The sequence below is a fragment of the Anomalospiza imberbis genome, chromosome 27, assembly GCF_031753505.1.
Source record: "Anomalospiza imberbis isolate Cuckoo-Finch-1a 21T00152 chromosome 27, ASM3175350v1, whole genome shotgun sequence".
Taxonomy (NCBI): Eukaryota; Metazoa; Chordata; class Aves; order Passeriformes; family Viduidae; genus Anomalospiza; species Anomalospiza imberbis.
Window position 1 is genome coordinate 1,128,784 of NC_089707.1, and position 21,930 is coordinate 1,150,713.

At 55.4% G+C, this 21,930-nt stretch overlaps 1 protein-coding gene across 10 annotated transcripts in view; it reads right to left on the bottom strand.

Moving 5' to 3' along the window:
• Positions 1-21,930, bottom strand: part of TCF3 (transcription factor 3) — a 77,706-nt gene that overhangs the window by 17,631 nt on the left and 38,145 nt on the right. For 6 of the 10 annotated variants that reach the window (XM_068174163.1, XM_068174161.1, XM_068174165.1 and 3 more), the window contains exons 4-8: positions 16,493-16,566; positions 15,370-15,466; positions 5,986-6,053; positions 2,817-2,946; positions 1,331-1,380 (exon numbers count right to left, since the gene is read on the bottom strand). In XM_068174163.1, the coding sequence (XP_068030264.1) occupies positions 1,331-1,380; positions 2,817-2,946; positions 5,986-6,053; positions 15,370-15,466; positions 16,493-16,566 (419 nt within the window). The remainder of the gene's footprint in view (positions 1-1,330; positions 1,381-2,816; positions 2,947-5,985; positions 6,054-15,369; positions 15,467-16,492; positions 16,567-21,930) is intronic. The other 4 variants (XM_068174169.1, XM_068174160.1, XM_068174168.1 and 1 more) reach the window with 2 other exon arrangements.

The following is a 21,930-nucleotide window of genomic DNA, read 5'->3' on the forward strand; positions in this document are numbered from 1 at the left end:
AACACCCCCAGGTCTGTGAGCTGAACCTGGCAAGGCCTCAGTGCCCTCCTCTCCCTCTATCCTCCAAAACCAGCACCTCGGGGTCCAATCCCAAAGGCAAAGCCTGTGGTGGAGGTTACAGCTGTGCACCAGCAGTCAGGGAATGCCACAGCACGGATTTCCTCCAGGGATGGGGGTGTTCCCTGGGGAATGGGGCAGTGTCACACCAGCTTTGGCAGAGAGCGAGGGCATGTCTCCAGCACAGCCCCGGTCTGGGGACCGAGCCCAATGGGACAGAGCCGTCCCCCTCCAAGCACGCAAACATTCCAGCCAGGAATGCAGCCCCGGCCGCCAGACAGCTCCCGTGTTCCTGCAGGAACCCTGCAGCCCGCTCCAATTAGCTTTCCTGGAGATCCCATTACTTGCAGCCACAAAGACATTGTTCAGTTTATTCCCCTGGAACAGCCGCGGGAGCAGGGGTAGCGTATTCCTGCAGGCTGCTCAGCTTTCCTATAAAGCAGCGCACACCTGGAGCGGGCTCAGCTGCCTGCCCCCAGCGCAACTGCGAAACCCGAGGCGCCGGTGTCGCCTTTCACCCGGACATAGCGGCAAACACGGCACTGCGGGCCACGGCTCCTTCCCCACGGAGCTCCCCATCCCATCGCTTCCCCACGGAGCTCCCCATCCCATCGCTTCCCCACGGAGCTCCCCATCCCATCGCTTCCCCACGGAGCTCCCCATCCCATCGCTTCCCCACGGAGCTCCCCATCCCATCGCTTCCCCACGGAGCTCCCCATCCCATCCCTTCCCCACGGAGCTCCCCATCCCATCGCTTCCCCACGGAGCTCCCCATCCCATCGCTTCCCCAGGGAGCTCCCCATCCCTTCCTTTCCCCACGGAGCTCCCCATCCCATCGCTTCCCCGTTCTCCCGCACGAGGATTCCCTTCCCCATTCCACTAAAATCCCAGCCTGCGATGCATGCGGGGCATGCAGGGTCCTAGTTGCCGGCAGCTTTAGTTTGGGAGAAATCCTGCAAAGTTTGCAAATTTTTAGGTTTGGCACCCCAGTGCGAGTGGCCACAAACAGAGGCCCTTTTCCATGGGAAGGAGAACTCATTTCCCCAGGGTCTGGCTATCAGCCCAGAGGTGGTGTTTGGGGCTCTAACAGCAGCAGGGTCCTAGCTGCTGGCAGCTTTGCTTTGGGAGAAATCCTGCAAAGTTTGCAGATGTTGGCGTCGGCACCCCACTGTCGGCCAGCTTGGGGCTGCAGGTGCCCGGCGGTTTTGGGGCAGAGGGAGCAGGGATGGCTCCCAGGGCACGGGGAAATGGGGAACACGCTGCTGCCACTTACCGAGGAGGGGAGTCCAGGAGGCACCTTCCGAACCTTTTTGGGCTGTCCATCTGTGTCAGAGAAGAGAGGATCTGAGTTTTCAAGGGGGTTAGAGGGAGGGGAAACGAGCTTCAGCAAAAGTCTCTGGGCTTGGAAACTACAGGTACAGACAGGGCTGAGATCCCAAATGTCCCTTGGCCAAGGAAGCATCAACAGTGAAAATGTCCAAGGATGAGTCTCTCCAAATCTTATCGGCTCACTTTGGGGGCAGGTTTCACACCCACACAGAGATCCCAGGACAGGAAGGGCTTGTTGGGGGAGACTGAGCCCATAAATATAATATCATTTAATGTTATAACCCCTCACTGGGGTTTTTTTGGAAATACTTTTAAGTTGAAGTGGGTTTGTGGAGAGAGGATGCAGAAAGGGAACGCATGCAGCGCTGGGCTGTATTTTCATTTGCTTCCTACACAGGGATAGACTTGGGAAAGCTTTACTGCTGCAGGAGGCAGGGATGTGCTTCCCAGGGACAGACCCAGCCCCTCCCTCCAGTTCCAGCTCTGGAGGGAGACACAGTGTCCTGGGGGAAGGGGACAGTTCAGGGAGGTGTTGGGGGAGCATTCAGAAGTGTCTCAAGGGGAAGCACTGGCTAAATTTAAAAAAAAATCTATTTTTCATAATTATTATTTTATAACTATTTTTTCTATAATTATTGTTTATTATTTTTCATAATTATTTTTTATTATTTTTATAATTAAGGAAAGCCCTGGCTGGGGGGTGCAGGGTGCTAACACAGCAACCTGCCAAGCCATCCCTCCATCTGCTGGGATGTACCTCCAGAGCAGAAATTAATCCCACAGAATGCTAGAGAATCATTTTCCAGGCTGAAGTGGCAGCACCAGAATAGGTGCCTTTTTCTGAAAAGCACTGAAAAATGCACCCATCACTGGGTCACTTCTGGTTTCACTCGTTGGGGAAAGCCCGAAATAGCAGCAGGAAAGTGGCTCTGGAGGGTGCAGGGGGAACTGTGATGAGAAACACAAATTCTGGGGAACTGGAGCTTGTGTTCCCTCTGAAGTTAAACTCACACCTGAGCCCAGCTTTTGGGAAAAGCTTATTCCCAGGTCTATGCAGACATGGGCAAGCTCTGCTTGGGAACAGTGGGGTGGGCAGGGGGAGTTCCTGGAGCAAACATTCCCTGAGTCCCAGGCACAGCTCCACAGCCATTTGCTGCTTTCAGCTAATCTGGCATTTTCCAGAAAGAGGAAAACCTGATTCTGAGCACCCCTTTTTTGAGGTTAGATATCTCTCTCTCTATATATATATAAAAGATATATTTATATGCATTCCCTCCCCAAAAAAGTGAATGCCAATTTCATGCCAGGGACACACATGGCAACATCAGTCCCTCGTTCCCAGCATCAATGTCCACATTCCCAAAGGCAGATCTGATGAGGGCACCTGCCCAGGTGGCATGGTGGCACCCAGGGGACACGCAGTCACTCACCTATGCTGCTCTCAGCACCTCTCCTGCGAGGATTGTTGGGGTAAGAGAAATACTGAGACCCTCCTTTTCCCCCCGTGGGGGAAAGTGTGCTCGGGCTGGCGATTCCCATCTCGCTGGGCAGGAAACCAGGCTGCAAACAAGGAGAGAGAAAAGCCCTTCCATGGAATTACACTGAAAACGACTCACTGGGAGAGAACAGAGCTGCTTTGAGCCACCTTCACACCAATTCAGCTGAGGGGAAAAATAAACACGAGCCAAGGGGCCAGGAGGGAAAGCAAATCCGTAAATATGGGGGTGGAGGTGGGGGAATAGGTGTGGAGGAACAAAAGAGGCTTTCAGCTTGTGCTTTCCTGCTGGACCCCAGCAAGGAACCTCTACCAACCAGGGATGCAAACCAGCAGGTGCCATGGTGGGGGACATCGTGGTGCCACAGTCACCTTGCAGGTGCCATGGTAGGACCAGTGTGGTCCCATGCTCACCTTGATGTCCAGGAGGACAGTTTGAGCCCCATGTCACCAGCCCATGTTGTGGCCAATGCCCTGGAACAGCGCTGCCATTGCTCAGGGTGGTTATCTCCTGAGTTTTATCAGGGAAAAGCCAAATCCCTCTTTGTAAAGCCAGGAAACTCCTCCCTTTGTTTATCCCAGCTGACCTTGGGCACGCTGGGAAGCAGCAGAGCCACAGCCCAGGGTGCTCCCTCCTGGGATGGAGCCTCTCCTCCAGCACTGCCCCTCTCACCTCGGGAGGAAGTTCAGTGTATTTACATGGAGTTGCACAGGGCTGCCAAAGGGCCCTCAAGTCCCAAAAGCTCAGCTTTGACCCATCTTCCGAGGGCAACACATGGAAATAAAGGAGGATTTCAGGCTTTTGAGAAACTGGAAAGAAAAACCTTTGCTTTCAAACTCCGTCTCCTCCAGAAAGGGGTCAGGGAGGGAAAGAGGAGCTCGTGTGTTCACAGCTGGTGACATTCCTGCAATCTGTTCCACTGCTCAGGTTTCCTCTGCTCTGGACCCGCTCCGTGCGTGGCCAAGGAAAGCACCCGGAGGGATCCCGGGAGCTGCTGCCCTGCTCCTCCTGCAGGCAGGAGACACACTGGGACTTTGAGGCAGTGTCCCAGCGAAAGGGGTTTTCTTCCTGTTTCCTCTCCCTGGGGATGCCCCAGGAGATGGTTCAGGGTTAAACAAAAGGGAAATGCCCTGCCAGCTCTACCCTACCAGAGCAGGGTACTTTTGGCAAGATCTTGATCCCCATCCAGGGCATCTCCACCAGACAATTTTTCATCTTTTCACAAACAAAACAAAACAAAACAAAACAAAAAAAAAAAGTCAACCCCCTCACTCCCCCAAACTGGAGACAGAAGCAACAACTGCTCTGGGGGCCACAAAGGCTCCATTGGCCTCCCCCCACCCCCCACAAGGGGGTTTTGTCTCCTCTCCACATCAAGTGGGATTTGCCACCCGATCCCCAGCCCTGTGCCCGCCTCTCCCGGGGCCTCTCCTGGCCATTTGCCCCCCCATTTCTGTTACCTTATATTCCCCCTCCTCCACGAAAGCCCAGCAAAACCATCACATCCAAAAGCAACACTTGGCACCGGGCCCGGTTTTCTTTGAGCAGCTTCAGTGGTAAATGAAATCCACTCTGGCACAGCCAGCACAGCTGCTCCAGCAAAGGAAACATCCTCACTTCAGAGAGGAGGAAATTATGACAAATTTGTGTAAAATTAAAACATGTAATATGTGTGTGTGTACATGGACAAAATAAAAGCTGTCCGGCCAAAAGCTCCTCCCTTGGCTCCAGAGCTGGGACTGCTTCCCCAGGGCCACGCCAGGCACTGAGGGGGCACTTGGAGCCACACATCAAAGGGAGGTGCTCACTCCTTCCCAAAAACTATTTCTGGATGCTGGTGGCAGCAGGGGAGGTTATCTCAAGGCTGCTCCACTGTGTTCTGAGCTTGGACTGATGCCTGTGGTATTCCCCACAGGAAGCAAAGTTGTTCCCCCCAGCAGAGCCCTGGGGTTCACATGGGGTGACCCAACAGGGCTGGGCTGTGTCTGCAAGAGGTGGCTCTGATGTGCTGGGTCCCTTCCAGGATTGTGGAGATCATGGAATCCTAGAAGGATTTGGGTTGGGAGATACCTTAAAGCCCATTCAGCTCCTCCCTCTGCAATGGGCAGGGACACCTCCCACTGTCCCAGGCTGCTCTAAGCCCTGTCCAGCCTGGCCTTGGGCACTGCCAGGGATCCAGGGGCAGCCACAGGTGCTCTGGGCACCCTGGGCCAGGGCCTGCCCACCCTCCCAGGGAACAATTCCTAATTCCCAATATCCCATCCATGCCTGCCCTCTGGCAGTGGGAGCCATTCCCTGTGTCCTGTCCCTCCAGGCCTTGTCCCCAGTCCCTCTCCAGCTCTCCTGGAGCCCCTTCAGGCCCTGCAAGGGGCTCTGAGCTCTCCCTGGAGCCTTCTCCTCTCCAGGGGAGCACCCCCAGCTCTCCCAGCCTGGCTCCAGAGCAGAGGGGCTCCAGCAGCTCCATGTCCTGATGCTGGCCCCAGGGCTGGACAGAGAGCTCCTGCTGCAGGTCCTGCATCAACAGCCCCACCATAAAACCAAAGCTCCACCTGACAGTCACTCAAATGATGCTGCAGCAGCACAGAAACCACCTCAGAGACCCTCCCCAGAACTGGGACACTGGACACTGGCCAGGGAGCTGGGAGGTGCTGCTGAAGAGGAAGAGGGAAAGCCCAGGGCAGGCAGTGGAGAGGGAAGGAGCCTCCTGGAACGTTCCCCTGCCCACAGCCAGCCTGGCACAGGGAAAGGTGTTGCTTGGATCTGACTCCCTGGAACTCCCCAGCAAGGCAGCGTGGCTGGGTCAGGGCTGACCAAATACAAACCAGGAGTAACAATAATGAAACGAGTGAGGCTGAAGAAGATTGGGAAAGAAGTGAGAAGCTGCTACAACCAACATTCTCTAACCTTTGACAACTCTTCTGAGCCAGCAGCACACACCAGTATGAATCCCCAACACTCCACAGAGGTTTTGGAGCAGAGCAGAGGCTTCCCAGAACCCCGTGAATGGAGATGAGATGTAAACCCAGGCTGGTTTTCATTACCAGACTCTCACTCTCGGGAGCCAGTAAATGAAGCAGAAAATCTCACTGCATTTTATCATTACCTGGTTTAGTCCTGGCATCCCTGTGTCTCTTCCAAACGTGGAGTATGAGGCTCTTTCACTGCTCTTCCCTGCAGAAGGAGAAGAGAAAAGACAAGGTTTGGGGTAAGAAGGAAGTGGTTGGTTTTTTTTCTTTTTTTTGCCCCCAGGCACCTGGATCCTGCCAAGGGACAAATTCTGTTGCCATGAGGCAGCTCACCCTGCCCTCCCATGAAGGGACAGCCTGAAAAGCTTGTGCTAAAGCAGGAGCTGTGTTAAGTTCACAGAAAGCAGGTCCAAAACCACCAAAAGCTCGGAGCTGCAGCGGCACAGGGAAGTGCTGGGGGCCGTGGAAACTGGCAGTGTCAGCCCGAGCCAAAACCTCCCTGCAGACACCGAGACCCGGCCAGCTGGGCTTGGCAGGGGCAGGGCTAAGCAGACCAAGGGCCAGGACAAGGGACCAGACCCTGGGGGTGCTTTCCAGACAACAGGACATGCAATCCCTGCAAACGAGAGATGAGCTCCTGCTCTACACAGGGCACTGGGCACCTTCTTCCTCTCTCCTGGGGGAGGTTCAACTTCCCAAAACCTGCGGCTCCTCACAGCCAGCTGGGGTCTGTGTGGGCACAGCCCCGTGCCAGCAGTGTCCCTGTGAAGCTACAGATTCCTAGAAGGATTTGGGTTGGAAAGGACCATAAAGCCCATCCAATGCCATTCCCTGCCATGGGCAGGGACACCTTCCATTATCCCAGGTTGGTCCAAGCCCCATCCAGCCTGGCCTTGGACACTTCCAGGGATCCAGGGGCAGCCACAGCTACTCTGGGCACCCTGTGCCAGGGATTCCCCACCCTCACAGGGCAAAATTCCTTTTCAACATCCCATCCATCCCTGCCCTCTGGCAGTGGGAAGCCATTACTCCTTGTCATGGCACTCAGGATCAATGAGGGCTTCTCTTACAACCACCTCACCATGCACACATGCAGCTGAAAATAAAGTTTTGAAGGGCCAAAAAAAAACTAGGCCGCATACCGGCTGGGATGTTCCCTCTCCAAAACTTCCTGGCTCTCCTGCCTCATGGTCACTGCCCCAGCCAGCAGCACCCAGGGGTGCCAGGACAGCAAAGGACACAAGGAAGGGAGGAAGGGAATGGTTCTGTGCTGTGCCTGCAGCAGCTGGAGGAACAACAGTGTCTTTTGGGATTCTGTCCATCCCTCTAAAGCAAAACCAGACACTCTTCTAGTGGGGAACAGGCACTCCACCAGCCCCCACCGCCAAACCCTTCCCAAAAAGGGGATCACAGATCACATCCTGCCTCTGGTTGGCTTAGTGAGCAAAATTGGGAGGGGCAGGATTTTGCCAATCTACTTAGCCTAAGGCCAGCCCTGAGGCCACTAAGATGCAGGTTAATGCACTGGGGCAATGCTGGGGCTGGCAGGGCCCTCCCCACACCACTAAGAGGTTTTGGGGAGCGGATGAAGAGGAGATGGGAAGCAAAATGCCTCAAACCATCCCCTCTGAAGCACAGGGCCAAGAGAATGCCAGAGTGGTTTGGGTTGAAAGGGATCTTAAAGCTCATCCCATTCTACCCCTGCCATGGCAGGGAGACCTTCCGCTGTCCCAGGCTGCTCCAAGCCCTGTCCAACCTGGCCTTGGGCACTTCCAGGGATCCAGGGCAGCCACAGCTGCTCTGGGCACCCTGTGCCAGATGGGAAAAGAGAAGAGGCTGCTCATTTTGCAACCTTACCATGGAGGTCTTGAACTCAACCCAAAAACTTTAGAGTGGATTCTCCCACTACGACCCCCAAGCCCCAGACCCCCATTCCTGCTGGGAAGGTCCTGGCATGGTGCAGCCTCCCCCTGTCCCTCCATCCAGGGACCGCCAGAGGCCCCGGGTGCTGCTGCCATTTCCTTTCAGAGGCTTAAATGTTAAGTAAACAAAGGTCAAAATGTCAGAGGATGGATCCCCTAAATGACCTAATTTCTAAAAGAGCTTAAGAGCTCGATCCACCGCAGCACCAGCCACGGGCACAAAGGACACAGCAGGTTGTGGCATCAGGCAGGTTCTGACTGCTCCTAAAGCAGAGGAAAAGCAGGGTAATGCCAGGGGGGGTGGGCTGGACAGCAGCAGCCAGGTCTCCCATCTGCTAACACATTGCTGCTTCCATGTGTGACTGCAGCGGGGAGTCACAGAATCACAGAATGGTTTGGGTTGGAAGGGACCCTAAAGCTCTCCCAGTTCCACCCCTGCCATGGGCAGGGGCACCTTCCACTGTCCCAGGGTGCTCCAAACCCCATCCAGCAGCCTCTGCCATTACCAGAGAACTTGAGCTGAACCAGGGGGCTCCTGGATGCGTGTGGGAAGGTGAAGGGACACTGGACAATCCCCAACCATTTGAAGTTTAAAAGGGCAAGTGTCTGATCCTGCCCTAGGACCAGGCAGTCCTGGATGCAGAGACACACTGGGAATGAGAGGCTGGAGAGCAGCACCATGGAAGGCACCAGGGGGTCCTGGTCAGTGGCAAGTTGGATCTGAGTCACTGCTCTGTCCTGGCAGCCCAAAGGGCCACCCTGTCCTGGGGGCACCAGGCCCAGGGAGGGATTGTCCCACTCTGCTCTGCACTGGGGCAGCCTCACCTCCAGTGCTGGGGGCACTTTGGGCACCACAAGGTCAGAAGGATCCAAAGCTGTTGGAGAGTGTCCCAAGGAGGGACACGGAGCTGGGAAGGGTCTGAGGAGCGGCTGAGGGCACTTGGCTCGTTCAGCTGCAGCACAGGAGACTGAGGGGAGGCTCCTCGGGGGCTGCAGCTCCTCCCGAGGGGAGGCAGAGGGGCAGGGGCTGAGCTCTGCTCTGGGACAGGGACAGGAGCCCAGGAAGGGCTGGAGCTGGGCCAGGCCTTGGCACGGAGCTCAGGGAAAGGTTCTTCCCCCCGAGGGTGCTGGCACTGCCCAGGCTCCCCAGGGAATGGTCCCGGCCCCAAGGCTGCCAGAGCTGCAGGAGCGTTTGGACAGCGCTGCCAGGGATGCTCAGGGTGGGGGTGTTGGGGTGCCTGGGCAGGGCCAGGGGCTGCACTGATGATCCCTGTGGGTCCCTTCCAGCTCAGCATATTCCAGGAATCTATGAACCCAGTGCCTGCTGTGCACTGCTCCAAACCCACAACCTTCTCTGGATGTCTCTCATTCTTCACTCAGCATCTGCTGCACCCTTGGGTCTGCGGGTGCCCCATGGGATGGGGGACATTGGGAAAGAGAGGGCAGCCCTGGCCAGCCCCAGCTCCTGCACCCTCCATCATCACATAACAAGGGAAAAAAGCAGTAAAAAACTCAGCAGAAGAGATTTTACATTTAACTGTCTATGAAAAGAAGGCAGAAGAAAGAATGGCAATTTTTTCTGCATTGGAATGTACCTAAGCCTGCTGAAATTCAAAAGGTGCACAAGCTGGGCAAGGAAAGGCTGGCCTTGCCAGCAGAAGGAGTTGTTTCTGTGGGCATGCAGATGGCACAGGTGGCAAGCCCAGACCCACCCTATCACCCTTTGGCAGCCACAGCCCAGGGCACCAACCAGGAAAAGTGGAAAAACCCCAGGTAGGAGGCAAGGACCAGGATGGATACAAGTCTCAGTAACTTGGGAAAAACCCACCAGGAATCGTCCCAAACCCCATCTTGCTCCCAGCAGAATTACTGAAATCCTGCAGATGGATGTGAAGGGATCTTGTGGGAGGAGGAGATAGTGGGAAGAAATCCCTTGAAAAGGAAAGGGGTTTCCTTTGGAAAGGAGGTGAAGCACAGTGGAGGCACCTCAAGTCAGTGCAGCCAGACACTGGCTGAGAGCATTCAGCATTTCCAGATCTTTCTGGCATCCCCCTCCTGCCTTTCCCCCTGCCAGCTCCTTCTCCTGCCCCTCATCTGCCTGTGCTGCCTCCAGCCCTGCCTAAAGAGCCGTTCCCAGCCTCTCTCCTCTCCCAGCATGTTCCCTCTTGCAGGATCTGGCTGTGTGGGGCTCTGGGAAGCCTCCCCCAGCCCTGCCTTCACCCAGGGCTTTTCCAGGGGAACCCCCCACGCCGTTTGTGCTGCTCCTCCCAAGTGCACATCTGCTTCTGAGCTTGGAGATGAGGTAGAAAAATAAAAACTGCTCTTCCCAGAGGTTCCCACCCGCTCTGGCAGTGTCAGGGATTGGCTTTGGCACCCTGGATCATGGCTGCATCTCACCTCCACTGGAGCAAACTGCTTTTACATAAACTCATGGGTTTGCCATTTCCCTCACAGACCACAGAATCACAGAATAGCCTGAGTTGGAAGGGATCCACAGGGATCATCGAAGTCCAACTCCTGGGTCTGCACTTGACAGCCCAAGAAAAAAATATTTAAATGCTGCCTACAAGTTTTTCCAGCACCCACTGGCAGAACCAGTGCCCCCACATCACCCCAGCCCCAGCACAGCTACCACCCACCATGCACCTCCCCCAGCCCCACACTGCTAATTCCATTAGAATTCCATTAGAATTCTGGCCTGGGGGAAAAGGGGAGGCAAAACACAGCCAGGGATTAAAAACGGGGAAGAAAAAAAGAAGTTAAAAAACCAGGAGCAGTGACAACCCCCTGATTAAACCCATTGTCCAGGAAGACCCCAATCTACCGGCGCTGACAATACCCACCCGATTAGGAACACTGCTCTGAAAGGCAGCTAATTACTAGAAATAATTACTAGAAAGAAATCTGTTATGGCTTATCAGTTTCCTCGCTGTTTAACCACCCCACTCTCCGCCTGTCCCTGCTGAAGATGAATGGCAAATTGTGAACCTGGTGAGTTAGAAAAGCCCTCCTCACCCTTCTCATCCTCTGGGATGAGCTGAGCTGGTTTGTCACTTTGTGGTGTACTGGCACCAAACCTGGGACAGCCAGGGCTGCTCCTGTCACCTCTCCCCACCCCAGGCTGGGCAGCTCAGAACTCCTCAGGAGGTTCCCTGTCCTCCAGCAGCAGCACCAAAGGCTCAAAGCTGGAAAACTTGGAGGAGGGAGCAATGGAGAGCTCAGACATTGGTTCTGCACCTGCTCACCTGGTTCAAAGCCCCCCACCCAGCAGCCTGGAATGCTTCTCATTCAGAGCACTGATGGTGTTTCCATTCAGGGGTTTAGAATCATGGAATCCCAGAATACCCTGAGCTAGAAGGGACCCTCAGGGATCATCGGTGCAGCCCCTGTCCCTGCACTGCCACCCCAACACCCCCACCCTGAGCATCCCTGGCAGCGCTGTCCAAACGCTCCTGCAGCTCTGGCAGCCTTGGGGCCGGGACCATTCCCTGGGGAGCCTGGGCAGTGCCAGCACCCTCGGGGGGAAGAACCTTTCCCTGAGCTCCATGCCAAGCCCTGGCCCAGCTCCAGCCCTTCCTGGGCTCCTGTCCCTGTCCCAGAGCAGAGCTCAGCCCCTGCCCCTCTGCCTCCCCTCGGGAGGAGCTGCAGCCCCCGAGGAGCCTCCCCTCAGTCTCCTGTGCTGCAGCTGAACGAGCCAAGTGCCCTCAGCCACTCCTCAGACCCTTCCCAGCTCCGTGCCCCTCCTTGGGACACTTTCTAATTTATTTTCTTATTCTTTTGACAAATTTAGGTTATTCTATCCAGTGCAACACAGCCCAGAGGTCCCTGCCCAGTCTGTCCTGCAGGAGCTCTGATTTTCCCCATCACCTGTGGAGCTGAAGCTGTGGCTTGGGGAAGTAACTGAAGATTCTCCCCACACTGTGGCTTTAATGAGAGCAGGAGGGGCATCACCCCCAGCCCTGTGGGAGCCTGGGTGGGGGAACATCTCCCCCAGGTGCTGTGTCAGTGCAGCCCCTCTCGGCTCCGTGCTGAAGGTGCCTCCTAAAGCCAAGCTCCCATCGTGCCCCATGTTCATCCAAAGAACATCCATGAGCTCAGACTCAACAGCTGAACAGAAATCAGTGCTTTTCCTATCAAACTGCTTTTGGATCAGGTGTGCACCCTGTGAGCCACAAGGTCACCACCCCAGGACTGGCTGGACTGGGGTGAGGAGCAGTGACCGTCCCCTGGGGCCACTGCAGGGAAGAACAGGGATTCAATCAGAACTTTGTACTCCCCCAGCTCCACCCCAGGGGCTGAGCACCCCTTCCTCACTGCCCCTGGGAGGGGACTCCGGCTGGGGAGAGGGAACCTGGGCAGGGGAGGAGGGCTTGGGCTGGGGTGACACCAAAGGGCTCAACCGGCACAGGAACAAAGGGCAGGGATGCAGCCTGCAGGGGTTTCAGGGATGTGCTGGCAATGTCCTGCTCCCCTCCAACTCAGACCTGCTTTCCTTCTCTCCTGGGCCAGGCAGATGCCTCCAGCCCTGCCTTTCCCACCGAGTTTGCTGCTCGTGGAGTTTGTGACAGCAGCTCCCAGCACAGAGACACACTGGGCAGAAATCTGGATGGACACATCCCACTGCTCCTTTACCCAAAGGGCCACTCCGCCCTGCAGCTTCCCAGTTTCTCTCCTTGCTCCCTGCTCCTGTCAGATCAGTCTGAGTGGTGACAGGAATTGTGCAGGAGGGTGAGCACTGGCTGCATCTGGGATCCCCCTCGGGATCTCCTGGGCCCCAAAATGCAACCAGCCTGCAGGGACAGGCCCTGGAAGGGATGTGGTCACTGCTTCAAAGCTCAGGCTGGCAGGAGCTCCTCAGCCCACCAAAGTCTGGTCAGAGCACAGCCTCCTTTTCCATGGGGAAAACTGAGACAAAAAATCACCATTTGTTCAATTTCTCCAACAATGCTGCCAGCTGTTGTGTCCCTTTGCTGGGGAAAGGTGCTCCCTGCCCCTAAAGCCCATTCTCAGAGGACAGGGAGCTGGAGCCTGGCCCTGGGACATGCACGGACTGCGGGAACACAAAATCCAAAGGATGGGGGTCCCAGGAGGAGCCATCACCACCCTGACTGCTCAGAGCCCCAGCACTGACTTTGGGGGGCCCTTTCAGCTCAGCCTCCCTCTCTACTGGCCCAAACCACCATTGCCAACAGAGAGCATCCAGGCTGCTCCCAAAATGGTTCCTCCCACAGTTCCTGATCCTCCTTGAATAAATAGAGGTTGAGTAGTAAAGAGATAAAAATCCTGATCTTGGAAAAGGGCTTAGTTGTTTCACACACCTTTCATCCATCAACAGCCACAACATGTTCATCCTCATCTGCTCCCTCCACCTCCTCAGATTTTGAAATTCCCTGGTTCCACTCAACCACCCCATTAACATGAACTTCCCGCCCTGAGGGGCATCTTGCTGGCAACCAGGGCCTGGCAGACAGGGGGACACATTTCCGAAACTCCATTTTCCCTCCCATTTTTCCTCTGCTTTTCAGAAGCATTATTTTATTTTCCTGCCTGTCCTCTCCCTCGTCCCTTTGCATTTTGCCACTCTAAAAGTTTTCAGATGCAGCTTGGAAAAGAGGAGGAGAAAATCTCACCCCTGCTCTTCCCCATGTCCGTCCTTCCCAGCACATGAGCAAAGAGGTTTATATGGGATATTGGACAGGAATTGTTCCCTGGGAGGGTGGGCAGGCCCTGGCACAGGTGCCCAGAGCAGCTGGGGCTGCCCCTGGATCCCTGGCAGTGTCCAAGGCCAGGCTGGACATTGGGGCTTGGAGCAGCCTGGGACAGTGGAAGATGTCCCTGCCATGGCAGGGGTGGCACTGGATGGGCTTTGAGGTCCCTTCCCACCCAAAGTACTCCATAATTCTTTGATTCTACAATGAAAAGTGATTTAGGTGTTTTGGAACCTGCTCCCAGAATCGATGCTTTCTACTTCAACCGTGTTCAATTCTAGAAACAAAAGGGAGTTGGAAATGTGAGGAACCCTTCCCCCCTTCCTGTTCCCTATTTCAGTGGTGGAGCTCCTGGTGCTGCCCCTGACCCCCCTGGGGAGATGCAGCCCCTTGAGCCTGGGGCCAGAGTGTGGCCACGGTCCTGCTGGCCACAGGGTCAGTGCTCAACCTTGGCCCCAGAGCCACTGGAAATCACCCACGGAGGCCCCACGTGCCGGGGACCGGTCGGGCTTGCAGGGAGAGCGTGGTGGCTGCCAGGGAGCTGGAGCCCCGGCTTTGGGAGGCAGCCAAAGGCGTCTTCCCCGCACACATCAAAGGGGGAAACCTCCGTGTTCCTCCCCGTGTTCCTCCCCGGCAGCTCCTTCTCAGCTGGAATCTCTCAAGGCTGCCTTGGCCCCAGGGGTGGGATGGGCTGGGATGGGTCCCCCCACGCACATCCCCCCCAAGCCCCGCTGAGCTGCAGCAAGGCTCCCCTGTCCTACCCAAAACCTTCTCTGTGCTCCACTTACATCCTCCTGGGGCACAGAGGGAGAAGGAAATCCTCCCTTGCAGAGGGACGGGGGAGCTGCTCAGAAAGGCTCCTCCCCTGCACAGATCCCCAAGGGACACCCAAAGGTTGTCCCCAACAGCACAAGGGGTGAAAGGGGGAAGCAGAGCTCACAGCAAGCCCCAAGGCCTGACCCAGGCCAGGAGGGGGTCAAGGTGTGGCCAGAATGACCCTGCTCTGCTGGTTCCCTTTGGCCACCACATCTACAGGGGGGATTCTGTGTCGGGGAATTTTCTGTTTCAAACAGGATTCCCTTTTCTTACTCCTCCCTTCCAACCACGAGCAAGCTGTGCCCCGGCCCCGCTCCTTCCCCATGTGCTGGAGCGTTTTAACCACCCCTGCGTGGGCAAAGATGGGGAGGACTAACCCCAATTCCTGACCTAATGCCATTAGAGCTCTCTAAGCCCTCCAGGAGGGATATTTTCTGCTTTTAATCTCTCCTCCCACCCCTGAGCTGGGAGATGTGACTGAGTGAATGGTCACACGCATCTGCTCATGCAGGATCACCGTCCCTGTGAGCTCCTCACGCTGCCTGCCTGGAGCTGGGGATGGAGGGGCCAGACAAGGCTGCTGGAGCCTGGCAGGATATGGGAAGAGGCCCCTCCAAACCCCACTGCAGCAAAGGCAGCACCCTCAGCTCTCTGGGAAGTGACACAGCCACCAGCACATCACAGTCACCTAGTGGGTCTAGTTGGAAGTGACCATGGTGGGATCAGCTGGTGCCACCTCCCCATTCAAGCAGGGTCATCCCAAGTCCTTAATAAATCCTTAACAATAAGCATCTCTCCCACCCTAATTCCCAGCTCCCAGGAGCACACTCAGCCCATCCTGGGGGGCATCGACCTGGAGTGGGCACCCCTGCCTCAGGGTGCTACCATAAAGCAGGGAAACATAACCACACACATAAAACAGCTGGCACAGCTGGCACTGATGGAACCCTCTGGGTGCCACCTCCCTGGACACAGCTTGGAGAACACCTGGAGCAGGTCCAGCAACGCTGTCCCAGCACTTCCCCACCACGTGTCCCCTGCCCTGGGGATGTGCCAGGCAGCTGCAGGCACTCACCCACGAGTCCAGCTCCCAGGAACGGTGACGAGGAGATGCTGTTGTGGGATGGCAGGTCCCGGTGCTCACCGTAGTGGGGGCCTTCTCCATAGCTCTGCTGGGACAACAGGGGACAGTCACACACAGCGTGGGGACAAAACACGAGGCTGCCAGGGCCCAGCCTCCCCCAGGAAGGGGCAAAGCCAAAGGCTCCTTGTGAAAAGGGCATGGAAAGGATTTTATCCTCTTGCCAAAAGAGAGCTGGGCAGTGCAGAGGCCGTGGCATTGGGAGGGAACCTGGCAGCTGGGGACATGGCAAGAGGGGACATGGAACCATGCTTTGCTCCATGCTGGCAGCTCTTTGGCACCCACCAGGTAAGAGCCAGGCAGCCCCTCCCTGAACCAGGGGGTGAAGGGGCAAGAAAAAGGCTGGATAAATATAAATGTATATTTTTAGATATATTTATATAAATATATAAATTCTAAATATACAAGTGAGAGTTGACATCACAGCCCCAGCTCTGCTGCTGATGGGAGAGGAGGGAAAGGTGCCATTGCAAAAACGAATCACACAAACCCATTAAAACAAAAATTACACCATTTCCATGAAGTTTGCAGCATTTCTCTCTTCCCATACTCAGACCCCAGTCATGAGTGTTGCAGCAGCCTCAACTCCTTCCCTGCAAAACCCCTCCCAAGTTCTCCATCCCCACCAAGGGTGTCATGGCCAGACAATGTGGTGGATTGCAGGGATTCCCTCCACAGGTTCCCAAAGTCTTGTGGGGTGGATGCTCAGGAAGCTTTGCCATCAGATGAGATCCCTCAACCCACTCAGATCCCTCGACCCACCCATCTGTGTCTCCCCTGGGGACCTGTCCCACCCCCTGGGTCCCCTCTCCCCACACCAACACCGCGTGCAGGGAGGGAGATGCCTGAGCAGGTCTGGGAGAGGTTTTTGGAGGAGAAACCTCAAGGCACCAAAGCCTGGGGAGATGGGGATGGGGACAACCCTAGAGAGTTCACAGAACCCATGTCCAAAATGGAGCAAGAAAAGCTGCTCTAGGGTTAGACCCAAGGCTCTGAAAGGCCTGGGAAAGACCCCGTTTGCTTTGGTTGGAGCTTGGTGTTTGTGCTTTGTCCTTACCCTTCCTTGGTCAAACGTGGAGCTGTTTTGATCTGCCGTTCCCCAGGAACCTGATCCCGGTCTTTCATCCAAGCCTACCGAAAAACAGGAAGAACAAAGGTTACTCTTTGCTTTATCAGCAAAGCCTCAAAGGTGTTCTCGTAAAATTAACTCTTCCTTCTACAAACAAAACAATATTTTCATTAATAAACCACTTCCACTTGGCGTGACCGAGGCTCCCCTCTGCCTCCTCACCTTCCCACTCCCACTGGGAGTTATTCCACAAACTTCAAAGCAAATCCTACCACAGCCTGGAAATGGTTCAAAACATGGGACAGTGGGAAGAGGAGAAACAAGTATTTTAACTCCTTTATTCCAGAGAGCACCCTTACACACCTCCTTCCCCCGGAGAGTGACAGTGAAAGGGACTGAACTGCAAATCAAAAACATATTGCATCCATTTGGATGCTCCAACAGAACTTGACTTTTGCCCATGGTGGTGTAAAATCATAGGCCACACTCTATTCAACCTGGGCAGAGTGAAAGAGTGCCCAGAGGGGAAATCCTCAGGTGGGATTTGCTGAGGGTCCAACGTTACAGTCACCTGTCCAGGGGGGCTCTTTCAGCCCCTAAAGGTTCCCCTGAGGAAGTGGGGCCATCAGAGCACACCCCCAGCCTTCTCAGCTTTAGACCTCCCGAAAATATCCTCAGCAAAAAGGGGTCCAGCCCAAACAGCAGAGGAGCAGGCAGGAGGTTTTGCAATGTTTCTGCACAGGCTGCGGTGGGAGATCGGCTCCTTTCATCCCCTGCCAAGTCCACACAGGTGGCACCTCCTGGGCTGCACCCAGGGGAGTCAGAGAACCATGGAATGGTTTGGGCTGGAAGGGACCTGAATCAGCTCATGCCATCCCCTGCCATGGCAGGGACACCTTCCACTGTCCCAGGCTGCTCCAAGCCCCGTCCAGCCTGGCCTTGGGCACTGCCAGGGATCCAGGGGCAGCCCCAGCTGCTCTGGGCACCCTGGGCCAGGGCCTGCCCACCCTCCCAGGGAACAATTCCTAATTCCCAATATCCCATCCAGCCCTGCTCTCTGGCAGTGGGAGCCATTCCCTGTGTCCTGTCCCTCCAGGCCTTGTCCCCAGTCCCTCTCCAGCTCTCCTGGAGCCCCTGCAGTGAGCTGGGAATGTCCACCATGACACAAAAACCTTGGGATGTTGCATCAGCACAGTTCCAGCTGATACCACAACCACACGGAAGGAACCTTCCCTGGAAAACAGCCTCGACCTGACTCAGCTGCAGGTTCTCACTGTGCTGCTCCATCTCCTGCTCCTGTGGGTGACCAGGTGCTGGGGAGCAGCACTTGATGTTCTAAGGGAGCTAATCCAGGATGTGAGAGGGGCTGGGCAGGGTGGGGGCATCCATCATCTTCTGAGGTGCTGCACAAACACTGTGACTCTGCTGGGTTGGACAGAAGAAATCCCAGATCTGCAGAAGGCTGAAAGTGAGGGTGGCAGCAGCCATGGGCACTTCCCAACCCATGGACACCCCCAGTCCCCACCAGGGGTCACGGCCACACTGCAGTGACACCAGACTCTCCCAGCAGCATCGCTCTGTGGCAGCACCAGGGTCCTGTGGCTCTCTGGGGACCCATCCTGTGCTGGTTCTTCCAATGGGATGGCACCTCCAGGTGCCCCAGGATGCCCTTTTGGGAGCAGGGAGCTGGGTGGCAGCAAGGACATGGGGGCAGGGGGTCAGGGCTCACTTCCATTTTGCTTGGCAAAGCTGATTATTATGGCAAACATGCCTCAGATTTGTCTCCTCCACTCCCCTCACTGTTCATTTAACCAGAAACTTCTTTCAAATTACATCCTTCTATTTCTGTGCCTTTGTGTTAATCATTTCCCCGGAGAATTGGTGTTTAATTGCTGTCTAATTTGCATAATTATGCATATTAATCTCCACACCTAATGAATATTCATAATTCTCATTTAGATTTTGTTTTCTAATCAAAAATTTCCAATGTGATTACTGTGCAGAGCAGGGATAAGCCTCTAATAATACCTTGGATACTAGGGAGAATTACTGCCAATTCTCCCACCTCCTACTTCCTAGAATAAACTTTTGCTTTGCTAATGTGTTTTTCCAAAGCAATTCATCTGCAATCCCTGGCAAGGCAGGAGGCAGAAATGCTCCTTTGAGTAATTTTGCTGTCATGGGTGGTTTTAAAGCTCCCCAAGGGTTGGGGAGAAGACATGAGCAGGATCAGCAGCCTTGGACATGGTTGGAAAAGTGGTTCCTTCGGGCTGGAAGGACAAGGGCTGCAGTACCACAGTACCCATGAGCAACCCCAGGAGCCCCAGAGGCAGAGGGGGAGCCAAGGCGTGGGGGTCCAGACCCTCACACCCATCCCTGCCCCACGCAGGATGGGCTTTGGGGGGGCCGGGTCACCCTGGATCACCCTGACCTCTCCCAGAGCCCTCAGTCCTGCCACCACCCCACCACCAGCAGAGCAGCATTCCCAGGCCAGAATATGCCTGGAGAGGATGCTCAGGGGGCTCTGGAGGGAGATGGGGTGCCTGGAAGACCAGGGAAATTTTCCTCAGGTTGTTGAGTCTTCCTTCCTTGAATGTCCCTTCAGATATTCAAGAACCTTCAGATATTCTCTTGAATTATGCCAAAACAGTCTGGACACAATCCTGTGCCCTGTGACATGGGCCCAGATGAGCCACTGTGGTCCTTGCAACCTGCCCCATTCTGGGATTCTGTGCCAAAATTCCTGAAAAATAAAAGTAAACCCTTGCCCGCTCTCCCCAAGGAAGGAAGGAGAGGAGACAGCGAGTGGCACAGGGGGCAAAGGCTGAGGGTGAGGGTCACACGTCCCTCGACAAGGACAAACCCCTGGCACGAGCTGCTGCACCCTGTGGTGCCACCACCATGGCAGAGACCCTGGAGAGGGTCAGGAGCAAGGCCAGGTCCCCCAACCCCTCCTTGGCCCCTTTGTGACCCCAAACGGGGTCGCAGCAAACCAACCCTTTTTTTCAGGAAGAAAACAAGGAGGGCAGGCCCTGGCACAGGGTGCCCAGAGCAGCTGTGGCTGCCCCTGGATCCCTGGCAGTGCCCAAGGCCAGGCTGGATGGGGCTTGGAGCAGCCTGGGACAGTGGAAATTGTCCCTGCCATGGCAGGGCTGGCACTGGATGGGATTTAAGGTCCCTCCCAATCCAAACTGGTCTGGGATTCTGGGATTCTATAACCCTCAAGGAAACCCAAAAGGTTTCTTGTACCCTCCAGGTAGTTCCTGTGGCTGCCAAGGTGAAGTGAGGCTCCACTCTCCCACCAAAGCAGCAAAGAGCTTCCCAAGGTTCTGGAAGCACCTCTGAAGGTGCCCATGCCAGCTCTGTCTGATGTCTCCTGGAAAATAGAGTCTTGCACCTTCCCCAGCCTGCAGCCACGGCTTGAAAAGTGCCAGCAAAAAATCTCCCCATTTTCAGCACCTGCAGGTGTTTTAGGAATTCAGGGATTTCTGGGATGAAGCCAGGAAAAAAGCAGACTGCCCTATTTCAACGTCTGGCATCTGTCCTACATTCCCTGCCAGCCCACTCTTCCCTCCCTTCGTATTCCTAAGGATCTACAATTTGGCAGCAAATGCCCTCGGCCAGCCCTGCAAAATCCCGGTGTTTGGCCATGGGCAGCTGTGTCTGGAAGAGCTCCCCTCAGCAGGATTTGTTCCACTCACAGCACAAAGCCCCCTGGGCACGGTGTCACCCCAAACACAGTCCCACATCCTGGCTCTGGGAGCACGGAGCAGCCAGCCTGGGCACGGGTGAGGGAGAGGAAGGGGAGAAGAGAGGGAAGCTGCATGGGAAGGACATGGCTCAGCAGCTCCAGAGCTCATCCAAGGGCACCCCAGCAGCTGTAGAGGTGACCCAGGTGCCCAGGAAGGGTCAGAGGCACCTCAGGGCACATGGGAATGTGTGTCTGCCTCTGGGCATCACCCAGGAGCTCCTTCAGATGAGATGGAGATCCCTGAGAATCTTTCTGGACCCAACTGCTCCATAGTTATGGACAGATCTGCTGCCTTAAAACACCCCCAAGGCTGGCAAAAAACCCCATAAATCCAAGTCACCAAAGAGAGATCATGTCCAGAGGAGCCACGGAGATGCTGGAGCCCCTCTGCTCTGGAGCCAGGCTGGGAGAGCTGGGGGTGCTCCCCTGGAGAGGAGAAGGCTCCAGGGAGAGCTCAGAGCCCCTTGCAGGGCCTGAAGGGGCTCCAGGAGAGCTGGAGAGGGACTGGGGACAAGGCCTGGAGGGACAGGACACAGGGAATGGCTCCCACTGCCAGAGGGCAGGGCTGGGTGGGATATTGGGAATTAGGAATTGTTCCCTGGCAGGGCGGGCAGGCCCTGGCACAGGGTGCCCAGAGCAGCTGTGCTGCCCCTGGATCCCTGGCAGTGTCCAAGGCCAGGCTGGACGGGGCTTGGAGCAGCCTGGGACAGTGGAAGTTGTCCCTCCCATGGCAGAGGGTAGCACTGGGTTGGCTTTAAGGTCTTTCCCAACCCAAACCTTTCTGGGATTTTGTGCTTCTGTGGCTGAAAACTCCCATGGCACTGAGCTGAATTCTGTCTGCACTAGAGAGCTCCATCCTGGCAGGGCTTGGCTTTGCCACTCTTCCAGTGCTCTCCCACCCTGAGCTGTGTGAGTTTTGGAGACACCCATGTGCCCATGCTGCTGACAGGAGCCAAACTGATTTTAAAATAACCCCACTTCCCAGCTACCCAAGTTAAGGCATACTTTCCAATTGAGAAATGACAAAAATAGGAGCTACCTCCTCTCACCATTAATACAGTTATTAAACTGAGTACAGATTAATTGTGCATTTTAATAACCTGAGCATGAATATTCATAACACATTTCTTGCTCATGTTCTAATTAAAACATACTAATAGAATAAGATGTAGCTGTCAGACAGTAATTTTTTTTCCTCACGGTTTTCCTGCCACAGCAAGAAGAGCTGACAGACAAGAGCTGTCCTAAGCTTCAGCAGGGATAAAAATAATTTAACCACATTTAGGCTCAGAAAAGCCAACCTTAGTGCAGCAATGAACCATAGTAAAGGCCATGGACAGTGGCACAGAAATGACAGCTGTTCCCATCCAGCAGGAACGGAACCACGTTGGACACACGAGTCCATCAAGAAAACACAGGAGAGTGACAGGAAAGGGGAACTGTTTTTACCTAAAGGAGGACAGATTTACTTCAGATACTGGGAGGAAATTCTCTCCTGGGAGGGTGGGCAGGCCCTGGCCCAGGGTGCCCAGAGCAGCTGTGGCTGCCCCTGGATCCCTGGCAGTGCCCAAGGCCAGGCTGGATGGGGCTTGGAGTGAGCTGGGACAGTGGAAGTTGTCCCTGCCATGCCAGGGGTGGCACTGGATGGGCTTTGAGGTCCCTCCACCCAAACTAT